The 11,770-nt window shown below is 42.3% G+C and overlaps 1 protein-coding gene across 3 annotated transcripts in view; it reads left to right on the top strand.

The window, feature by feature from the left end:
- GATAD2B (GATA zinc finger domain containing 2B) overlaps positions 1–11,770 on the top strand; it is a 98,677-nt gene that overhangs the window by 74,353 nt on the left and 12,554 nt on the right. For all 3 annotated transcript variants that reach the window (XM_072732358.1, XM_072732360.1, XM_072732359.1), the window contains 2 exons: positions 5,916–6,251; positions 10,341–10,470. In XM_072732358.1, coding sequence (XP_072588459.1) covers positions 5,917–6,251; positions 10,341–10,470 — 465 coding nt within the window. In that variant the 5' untranslated portion in view covers position 5,916. The remainder of the gene's footprint in view (positions 1–5,915; positions 6,252–10,340; positions 10,471–11,770) is intronic.

Raw genomic sequence — 11,770 nt, 5'->3', positions numbered from 1 at the left:
CCGAGATTTAAAAGTCAGGAAGGTCAGGGATAATCTCCCAGGTTTCTAGCTTTTTTTGCCTGTGGTTGAATTCTGTTCTCTTCATTGAAATATAAGGAAGAGGGGATCCCTGGGTGGCGCAGCGGTTTGGCACCTGCCTTTGGCCCAGGGCGCGATCCTGGAGACCCTGGATCGAGTCCCACATCAGGCTCCCGGTGCATGGAGCCTGCTTCTCCCTCTGCCTGTGTCTCTGCCTCTCTCTCTCTCTGACTATCATAAATAAATAAAAAAATTAAAAAATATATTTAAAAAAAAGAAATATAAGGAAGAAAAGCAGACTATAAGAAGGCAAGAGAGATGGGTTCATGTGAACACCCAAGTACTTTGTTTAGTAACATGCACATCTGTCCCCTATCAAAATGAAATTGTAAAAAGACAGTGACCTAATCTTTTTTAGCCTTTATTCCTAACAGCTAACCCTGAAGGCAGTACATAGTATACTTGGTACTTGTGGAGGATGGATGGATATGCACATTCATGAATACCCAACACTGCTTCCCAAAATCACCCAGCTGTCAGCAACCCTGCATAATCCTAAGATTATCCAGCTCTGATAAATCAATCTGTATAACAGATTTTTTTTTTTAAGATTTTATTTATTTATTCATCAGAGACAGAGAGGCAGAGACGTAGGCAGAGGGAGAAGCAGGTTCCCTGCGGGGAGCCCGATGTGGGACCCGATCCTGGAACTCCAGCATCCTGCTCTGGGCCCAAGGCAGGCGCTCAACTGCTGAGCCACCCAGGCGTCCCAATAACAGATTTTTGAAGTGAACTAGACCTCCATAGGAATCCCAGATTCACTGTCAAAGGCTTTATAGTCTTGGGGATACTTAATTTAACATTTTCCCAACTGTAAAGTAGGGATAATACCACTTAGTAACTTGTTGAGGAGATTTAAATGAGAACATGTGGTAAGTGCCCAGTAGAGTGTTTGGCTTTTAAGTAGGTACTTAAGAAAGATTAGCTGTTATCATTAGCAACCCATAGGAAGCAAGGCTTGGTTAGGCGTTGAAAAGCAAAATATAACATTTATTTTACAGAATTTCTTAAAATTTTATTTTAAGCAGGCTCCTTACTGAATGTGGGGCTTGAGCTTATGACCCTGAGGTTAATTAAGCAACACATGCTCTACTGACTGAACCAGCCAGGCGCCCCTATTTTAAGATTTTATTTATTTATTCATAAGACAGAGAGAGAGGCAGAGACACAGGCAGAGGGAGAAGCAGGCTCCATGCAGGGAGCCCGATGTGGGACTCGATCCCCGGACTCTGGGAACATGCCCCAAGCCAAAGGCAGAGTCTGCCCTCAGCCGCTGAGCCACCCAGCGTCCCCCCATGGGATTCTTAGTAGTCCTCTCAATATGAGATGTTGATCAAGTTCCCTGGAACACGGTTAACATGGAGATGGAGGTTAACTTTTGACCTGTAGCATTCAGCTTTCCAATTTCCACTTTGAGGGTAATTTTTGAAGGTAAACCACTTCAGAAATTACATCAAAATACCAGATTTTTAGGGGGACCTGTAGCTAAAGACTGTATATTCTAGAATATGTCCCCTATCTGAAGCTATTAAAATAGAACTAAGAGGATATGGAGAAGCTGGAACCTCATGTGCTGCTGGCGTGGACCAAAAATGGTACAGCCTTGGGGCACCTGGGTGGCTCAGTCAGTGAAGCTTCTGCCTTCAGCTCCTGTCATGATCTCAGGGTCCTGGGATCAAGCTCTGCATCAGGCTCCCTGCTCTGTGGGGAGCCTACTTTTCCCTCTCACTCTGTCCCTTCCCAAGCTCATGCCCGTGCTTTCTTGCTCTCTCTCTCTCTCTCATAAATAATATTTAAAAATTTTTAAAAAGATGGTACAGCCCATCTGGAAAGAAGCCCAGTGCTGCATCCAGATGTTGAGCAAAGAGTTACCATGCAGCAGTTCCCTCCTAAGTCTATACCCAAGAGAACTAAAAACGTGTTCACACAAAAACTTGTACACAAAACTGCATAGCAGCATTGTTCATAATAGCAAAAAGTGGTGGTGGGGGGATGTCCATCAATTGATAAATGGACAAACAAAATATATCTATACAAATGAAATAACATTTGGAAATAAAAAGATACAAAGTACTAACACAGGCTACAAACATGAACAAACCTTAAAAACATGATGCTCAGTGAAAGAAGCCAGTCACAAAAAAACCACATATTGTATGATTCCATCTATGTGAAAAGTCCAGGGGCACCTGGGTGGTTCAGTCAGTTTAGCATCCAACTCTTGATTTGGGCTCAGGTCATGATCTCTCCTGGTCATGAGATCAAGCCTCCTGGTAAGGCTCTGCACTGGGAATGGAGCCTGCTTAAGAGTCTCTCTCTGCACCTCCTCCCTTGTACACTTCCTGGTTCTACCCCCACTCCCCATAAAAGGGGAAATTTTGTGGATTTAAAGACAAAGTAAATTAGTTGAAGACAGAGATGGGGATAGAAGGACTGCTATAATAGGTATGGGTTTTTTAGGGAGTAGATGATAAAGATGTTCTAATAATTGATCGTGGTGATGGTTACACAGCTTTGGGAATATACTAAAAACCTATGAGGGGGGATCCCTGGGTGGCTCAGTGGTTTGGCGCTTGCCTTCGGCCCAGGGCATAATCCTGGAGTCCCAGATCTAGTCCCACATCGGGCTACTTGCATGGAGCCTGCTTCTCTCTCTGTGTCTCTGCCCCCCGCCCCCTATCTCTCATGAATAAACGAATAAAATCTTTAAAAAACAGAAAAAATAACCTATGAGATATGCACTTTATTTTTTACATTTATTTACTTGAGAGTGTACACACGTAAGACGCGGGAGGGGCAAAGAGAGAGGAAGAGAAGAGAACCCTCAAGCAGACTTCTCACTGAGCTTGGAGCCCAATGCAGGGCTTAGTACTTGAGATCAAGTACCTAACTAAGATGAGAACAGGACCTGAGCCAAAAATCAGGAGTTGGCCACTTGACCAATTGAGCCACCCAGCACCCTAAAATGTGCACTGTGAATAGGTAGATTGTGTGATCTGTGAATTACATCTCAATAAAGTTGATCTTTTAAAAAGAGAATTAAGGGTGGCTCAGTGGTTGAGCATCTGCCTTTGGCTCAGGTCATGATCCTGGGGTCCTAGGATCAAATCCTGCATTGGGCTACCTGCAAGGAGCCTGCTTCTCCTCTATGTCTTTGCCTCTCTCTCTCTCTCTCTCTCTCTGTCTGTCTCTCATGAATGAATAAATAAAACCTTCAAAAAATAAAAACAATTAAGAAATATTACCCAGGGGCGCCTGGGTGGCTCAGTCAATAAGCATCTGCCATCAGCTCAGGTCATGACCTCAGAGTCCTGTGATTGAGTCCTGCATCAGGCTCCCTGCTCAGCGGAGCACCTGCTTCTCCTTCTGCCACACCTCCACTCATATTCATTCATTCTCTCTCTCTCTCTCTCTCTCTCTCTCTCATAAATAAATAAATAAATATTTATTTATTTATTTATTTATTTATTTTTATTTTTATTTATTTATTTTTTTTTTTTTTAAATTTATGATAGGAACACAGTGAGAGAGAGAGAGGCAGAGACACAGGCAGAGGGAGAAGCAGGCTCCATGCACCGGGAGCCTGATGTGGGATTCGATCCCGGGTCTCCAGGATCGCGCCCTGGGCCAAAGGCGCCTAGGCGCCAAACCGCTGCGCCACCCAGGGATCCCTATTTATTTATTTTTAAAAGGAAAAAGGGCATCTGGGTGGCTCAGTCAGTTAAGCATATCTGGTTCAGCTCAGGGTTACGATCCCGATCCCGTAGTCCCAGGATTGAGCCTCACATCAAGCTCCCCACTGAGCGGGAAGTCTGCTTCTCCCTCTGACCCTCCCCCTTCTTGTGCTCGGACTCTCACTGCTGTCTCTCTCTCTCACTCACCCCCCCCCCCAACTCTCTCTAAAATAAATAAAATCTTTTTAAAAAGAAAAACAAAAAAAGAAGGCGCCTGGGTGGCTCCATGGTTGAGTGTCCATCTTTGGCTCAGGGTGTGATCCTGGGGTCCTGGAATTGAGTCTCGCATCAGGCTCCCTGCGGGGTGCCTGCTTCTCCCTCTGCCTGTGTGTCTGCCTCTCTCTCTCTCTGTGTCTCTCATGATAAGTAAATAAAATCTTTAAGGAAGGGAGGGAGGGAGGGAGAGAGAGAAGGAAGGGAGGGAGGGAGGGAGGGAAAAAAAAAGAAAGAAAAGAAAGAAAAAAAGACATTACCCAAAATTTCAGAGCTCTGGCTTCTGACTTTTTTCCTGATAGCCAAAATGTCTGTTTCTTTTTGTTGTTATTGTTGTTGTTTTTGCCATACCCAAGAAGGGATTGAATAGCTCTTATATTACTCCTTGCTACAAGAAGGAAGATGCCGCAAGCACAAACATAATATTCTTTGCAAGAGCACCAATTAACATTGGTAGTTTTCTCTGTCCTGCTATTTGAGTCTGTGAATTATTGGGCTTGATCTCTTATTTTAGGTATAGAAGTCCATAATCCTAGGGTATAGAAATTAAATTTTGTTGGTCATCTTCTAAGTACCCACTTTTACAGATAAAATTGAAATTTAGGGAGATAAAGTAACTTATTAAATATTTGACCTTAGGGATCCCTGGGTGGCGCAGCGGTTTGGCGCCTGCCTTTGGCCCAGGGCGCGATCCTGGAGACCCGGGATCGAATCCCACGTCAGGCTCCCGGTGCATGGAGCCTGCTTCTCCCTCTGCCTGTGTCTCTGCCTCTCTCTCTCTCTCACTGTGTGCCTATCATAAATAAATAAAATAAAATTTAAAAATAAATAAATAAATAAATATTTGACCTTATAAAAGTAATTAGCAGTTTGAACCTATGTTTCTATGACTCAAAAAATTTTCTTTCCAGTGCCTTATTGTTATTTCCTACCAGGAAAACAGCCCTGGATTTAAAAATATGGAAGAAATGCTGCATTTAGATTTTGTTAGCATAAAAAATCAAAGTGAGAGGGAAAATGATAATTTTCTTGCCTTTAATAATTTTGCTGCGTAAGTGGAGAAAGTATTAACCTCTTATCAGCCTAAACACCTGAGTCTTTCATTAAGGCCATGTTATCTTTTTTTTGTTTGTTTCTAAGTAAGCTCCATGCCCAATGGGCTTGAACTCACAACCCTGTGATCAAGAGTCACGTGCTTTTGAACTGAGCCAGCCAGGCGCCCCTAAAGCCAAGTATCTTAAGATACTGAATCTGTATCTATGTAGACTTATTGCATCCAGACAGCTGAGGCTTTCCATTAAATGCACTTTGTTTAGTTCATCTTTCTCATATTTCCCCTAAGATAGACCAATTGAAGATCTGTCTGGGTGATCTGAGGAGTTTCCTATTCATAAAAGTCATTTTCCAGGAGAAGAATTTGGTATGATAGTTAAAACCAAGTCATCTGACTTTGAGTATACAGACACAAAAAAGCCAGTCACAAAAGAATGTTTAGTTTCTAAGAGATGTAGGCTTTTAATGGACCATCCAGGTGAGTGTAGTGGTGATATAGTAAGGACCTCGATGACTACAAAGTAATTGAAATTTACTTTCCACTGCTGAAGTTGAGTGGAGAAATCTCATTTAGTATAGGTATTCTGGGAAGATAGAGGGTAAGTAAGCTCATGACCTTTAAGCTTCCATGTATCTATGATCTTTTTTTTAAGTAGGCACTACCCTCAGTGTGGGGATTGAACTCACAACCCTGAGATCAAGAGTTGCAGGCTTTACCAGCTGAACCAGCCGGGGTACCCCTGTAATTCTGCCAAGTACCTCTGCCACCCACCCTTGTTCCTTATGGACTGTTGAAGGGGCTATGTTCTGATCTCACTTGTATTTTCCTTTCTGTAGGATGGATAGAATGACAGAAGATGCTCTTCGCCTGAACCTGTTGAAGCGGAGCTTGGACCCAGCAGATGAGCGAGATGATGTCCTGGCTAAACGACTCAAAATGGAGGGTCATGAGGCCATGGAACGCCTGAAAATGCTGGCACTCCTTAAACGGAAGGATCTGGCGAATCTTGAGGTGCCACATGAGTTGCCTACCAAACAGGATAGCAGTGGTGTCAAGGGCTATGAAGAGAAGCTCAATGGGAATCTCAGGCCTCATGGAGACAACAGGACTTCTGGAAGGCCTGGCAAAGAAAACATCAGTGATGAGCCTGTGGATATGAGTGCAAGGCGGAGGTATGGCATGGTTCAGCTGCCTCCCGCAGTGGGGTCTCCTCAAAAACTAAGCCTGTGAAAATGGGATGAATTCCAGTGAGAGGAGGTGCTTCTTGAAAGAAGACGTATGTGTGCCATTTGGCTTGACCATGAATTCTTCTCACTTCCAAATGAAACTCAATGCCTCATATATCTGCTTAGCACTCAGAGAATCCTGTAGTTAACACCCTTAAGATAAAATGGTCATTTTTGGATGAGAGAGGCACCTTAGAGCTGCTATACCAGTTGGAAGTGAGATGATACTGGCTTCACTCCAATCTTAGGGCCATTTTAGAAGGGCAATAGTCTTTCTTTCAAGTCACCCTGAGAGTTTCAGAATCTGTTAAGGAGTCCTCATTTCTGTTACATCCAAAAAGATGGGCCCTGCTCCTCTTGTGTGAACAAGGAAATTGTCTTCATGTGCTAATTCTCTGCATTCTTGGTTTGTTTGTGCCACTGTCTTCAACTTCCACACATGCATAAACATATATATGTTGTACACATACACTCGTTCTTGTGCGTGTGCACTCTCACAGGCACACGTTTTCACAGGACTTTTTTCTGGTGTCTGTCAAGGCTGAGTACTTGAAACAGTGGAGCACGTGCTAAGAGGTCCTGGCTGAGGGTGATGATTTCCAGGATAGTGAATCATAGATAGCTTGGACAACCCTAGCTCTGAGAACATTCAGTTTATTAATAGTTCAGATATAGCTGATAGGGCATGAGAATTACTCTTCAGTGTCCACTTGCCCTCTAGCTGGCCTTACTGAATTTGTCTTATGATTGAAGGAGGAAGAAAGGAAGGGTTAGAGCCTTACCTGGGCTTCTTTCTCTAGCTTCTAATGTTTACTTAGTAGTACTATCCCTGGATTATTTTTTTAAACCACAGCCAATGAGGGATCATTATTCTTGGTAATAGCATTTAAAACCCTTAGGAAACTTCAGATAAATTACCAGTTGGTCATAAAAGGAGAAGAATCCTTGGGTAGCTTGGAAGCTATATGTAGTATCAGCAGAATATTATGAAAATAGATTAATCCTGAGATCTTTTAAGAAAAAAGAAAGCAGATAAGTGAGACCATGCCCCGGAGCAGCCCACTTGCCCATCAGCCACCCTCACCCTTCTGGAGCAAGTACTGATCCTACTTGAATTGGGAGGTGGAAGAGGATAAATGTTGGATGGAGTCCTCACATCCCAAATTGACTCTGAAAGTGCATTTTTCGTAGAAATATTGTTATACACTCTGGTGAGATGTCAGTAGTACTATTATTGGTATTATGGTAAATAAATTCTGTGTTGAAAAGTCAAGACTGCTGAAAACTCTACCATTGCATTCATTTTTTTTTTTTTTTTTTTTTTGCATTCAGTTTTTATTTTAGAGGGATGAACTTTTGAAACTTGATCCTTTGGAAACCAGGAACTGTTTTTAATGGTCTCCAGGAAAAGAGGATTGATGTAAACTATCTAGATCCCCATTCTATTGGCCCCTGACACTTCTCCCCTTTCACCAGATATACTGACAATTATTTCCACTTAGCCCCAAGCTTTTTATAAGAGTGAACAGGATTGATAGATCATTCAGCAAGGAGAACAACAGTATCTTTGATCTGGATTTTAAAAAGGCAATTTTAAAGCAGAAAGAATGCAGAGCCCCTGACATCAGTGATAGCCATATCATAATTGCCTAAATCTTTTTTAAATTTATTTTTAATTAATTTATTTTTTTTTAAATTTTTTTTTTATTTATTTATGATAGAGAGAGAGAGAGAGAGAGAGGGGCAGAGACACAGGCAGAGGGAGAAGCAGGCTCCATGCACTGGGAGCCTGACGTGGGACTCAATCCCGGGTTTCCAGGATCGCGCCCTGGGCCAAAGGCAGGCGCCAATCCGCTGCGCCACCCAGGGATCCCCTTTAATTTATTTTTTTGCCAGGAAGGTTATAATGTATATGAAATAAGGTGTGTGTGAAACCACTGCTTATATTCTGGGATGCTAGAGAAACATGGCAGTTTTCTTTCTATTTAGTTGTTTTTACTACTAGAATGAGGATTGGAAGTAACAGCTTTTGGGAATCTGCCAGTCTGACTCATAAGTGATGTCAGCAACAAATCAGAGTTTTAGTAATCTCTCTCCAACAGGTAAAGTTTCATACTTAAGAACACCAAATAATGTAAATCACATATATATTTGGGAAAGTAGCAAAATAATTTCTGTCCCTGGAAAGCTTGATTAATTAGTAAGACCAGAATCTCAAGTCAGAAGTAAAAAAACAAAGAATGAAACAGAACTTTACTTGGGTTTTGTCTTGCCTGTACTATTATCTATCTAATGTGGATCTGATTTATATCCAGGAATAACATATCATTTAGTTAGGGTTGTTCTCAGATACAACTTCTCGATAGGTGCTGGTTAGTCCCACAGTCTCCATCCAGGAATGTCTCTGCCTGTCTTAGTGCTGGGCAGTCCTGAAGCAGTGGGTGGCATTCATTTGAGCAAGGAGGAATTTGTTAGCTTAGAGATAATCTTGATGTATGTATCCAGCCAGGACCAGAATGGAAGGAGCTTCAGATTGTTGATGTAAATAGACACTGGGAATTCAAGTAGAAGTAGAAATTAGTCACCTGTGTTAGTGTTGGGATGGGAGGAAGGGATGAAGGAATATAGAAATGGAAAATGAAATCACCAGAAAATGAAATCCAACACTGCAGGCCTGACCATTATTCCAGCAACTCGGGGTCAGAGAAACATGGGCTCTTCTCCCTCTAGTGGCTTCTTTTTCTGTAACCCCACATCTTCAGCTTGCTGTGTGCAACCAGTGGTTATAGAGCAATCCAGACAAATGTAATAGTTTCCAGTATAGTCATGCATGTCACTCTGTCCCTGTATTCTGTTTTCTTAGCTGAATTTGGTTGATTTTACCAATTCTGTTTTACCCTATTGAGAAATTGGATCCTTATCCCAACTAGCCAGGGTGCCCTGTTCAAAAGGCATCAGTGTCCCAACAGCTGGAACAGGGGACGTAGAGAAATGGTAGAGAGGTTCTCAGGTCTAAAGATCTGTGGATGTTAAGAATTCGATGACCTGGGATCATGACCTTAGCCGAAGGCAGACGCTTAGTAATCTGAGCCACCCAGGTGCCCCTACACATTGCTTTAGATCCGTATATTCCTAACTGCACCTAAAATCTCAAGGAAGTAGGTTCTGGGAGATCAGAGTTAGAAGATGTCATTGATTTGGGAACCTAAGACAATTATAATCTCCAGAATTCAGTACCATTTTTTACCATCTTAGGGAAACAAGTATGATGCTTTGACAGCTAGCCCCCAAAGACCAAAACTATAATTGTCTGATAAGATTGAGAATAAAGGGACCCAGATCTCAGAGTCATTTCTGGAGAGTTTTCTTGCTGAGGGAAGATGCTAAGTAGAAGTCTAGCCAGTAGATGCAAGTTCCATATATCTAGTTCTGGAGTTTGAATCCTCCAGAAGACTTAGCACCATGCATTCCCTCAAGCAGCTGACTACAGTACTTTCTTCTACCTTAACCCTTGACAGGTCAGACTACCATTAGGGTGGTCATATAATCTCTTTTGTAAATTCTTAGATAGCCAGCACCATGTTGTCACCAATATATGAGCTGCTTCTTTAGTCGTGTACCATCTGCAGCTAAGCTCTCCTGCCTTTGCCTTTGCCCTTCTTCCCCCTTCCAGCTAGTGTCTTCCTTCTTGAGCCTCTGCACAACTAATGAGACAACCCAAAGGAGAGTGAGATACAAGGAAAACATTTAGAATTTTGATTCAAATCAATGTCATAACACTCATCTCTTACTCCCATTTTTGGAGCTAGTCACTATGTGTGTCTTGTCCCCACACAAGGCATTTGGATGGAAAGTACTTTTGCTGAGGCTTTAGCACCACTTCAGTGTCTTCTTCATCTAGGATTTGAGTCCCCTTGGTGAATTGGGACAGACCTAAGTTCCATTGGATTTCTTTGTTCAGTGTAGAAAAAAAGTTTTAAGTTTTCTGTGAACATTCACTGTTGAAATACCTTAATTTTTTCTTTTCTTGTCTAGTGAGCCAGACCGAGGAAGGCTGACTCCTTCCCCAGACATCATTGTTTTATCTGATAATGAGGCTTCCAGCCCCCGCTCCAGTTCCCGAATGGAAGAAAGACTCAAAGCAGCCAACCTAGAGATGTTTAAGGTAAAAAAAAAAAAAAAAGAAGAAGAAGAAGAAGAAGAAAGAAAAAAATTTCTTTCTTCATTGTTTGCTTCTTCTATTTTCTTCAGTTCTCTAAGAGTCCCAGTTCTGTGTTTTTCATAGTTTATTTTTTTAATTAAATAATTACCCATTGATGAAACTTTTTATAAGTGATTCTCAACCTCAAGGGCATGCCCTTTTAGTTTTTTTATTTTCTTAAGATTTTTACTTTATATTATTTTTTATTTTTTATTTTTATTTTTTTTTTTTTAATTTATTTATTTATGATAGTCACAGAGAGAGAGAGAGAGAGAGAGGCAGAGACACAGGCAGAGGGAGAAGCAGGCTCCATGCACTGGGAGCCCGACGTGGGATTCGATCCCAGGTCTCCAGGATCGCGCCCTGGGCCAAAGGCAGGCGCCAAACCGCTGCGCCACCCAGGGATCCCCCTATATTATTTTTTAAAGATTTACTTATTTTGGGGACGCCTAGGTGGCTCAGAGGTTGAGCATCTGCCTTTGGCTCAGGGTGTGATCCTGGAGTCCTGGGATCAAGTCCCACATCTGGGTCCCCACAGGGGACCTGCTTCTCCCTCTGCCTATGTCTCTCTCTCTCTCTCTCTGTCTCATGAATAAATAAATAAAATCTTTTTTTAAAAAAAAACAGTTTAAGAAAAAAGATTTCTTTATTTTAGACCATAAGTGGGGAGAGGGACAGAGGGAGAGGGAGAGTCTCAAGCAGACTACCCACTGTGTGCAGAGCCCGTCAGGGGGCTCAGTCTCATGGCCCCTGAGATCATGACTTGAGCTGAAATCAAGAGTCGGATGCTCAACCAACTGAGCCACCCAGGCTCCCCTAAAGATTTTATTTTTCAGTAACCTCTACACCCAGCATGGGGCTTGAATCTACAACCTCAAGATCAAGAGTCACAGGCTCCACCTCCCTACTGAGCCAGCCAGGCACTCCTTTTAGAAGGAACTATTAGAACCAAGTGAAGAAGACAGTTTGACAAAGCATATTCAGTATAATCCATCTTTCAGAAAATGAAAAGAAAACTTCGTAAGTCACATAACGTAAATTCTTGACTGGAACCACTCTATCCTGGTTCTTATAACATGAAGGGATTCCTAAGTTTTTATATCTAGAAGAAACTTGGCTTGAAAAGATCCAGAAACTTTTTTTTTTTTTTTTAAGATTTTTTATTTATTGGGCAGCTCAGCAGTTTAGCGCCGCCTTCAACCCAGGGCCTGATCCTAGAAACCCAGGATCGAGTCCCATATTGGGCTCCCTGCGTGGGGCCTGC

Source organism: Vulpes vulpes, chromosome 13 (genome assembly GCF_048418805.1).
Source record: "Vulpes vulpes isolate BD-2025 chromosome 13, VulVul3, whole genome shotgun sequence".
NCBI classification, from domain to species: Eukaryota; Metazoa; Chordata; class Mammalia; order Carnivora; family Canidae; genus Vulpes; species Vulpes vulpes.
Note: the sequence above shows the minus strand (reverse complement) of the source record. Positions and strands in the feature narration are given on the sequence as shown.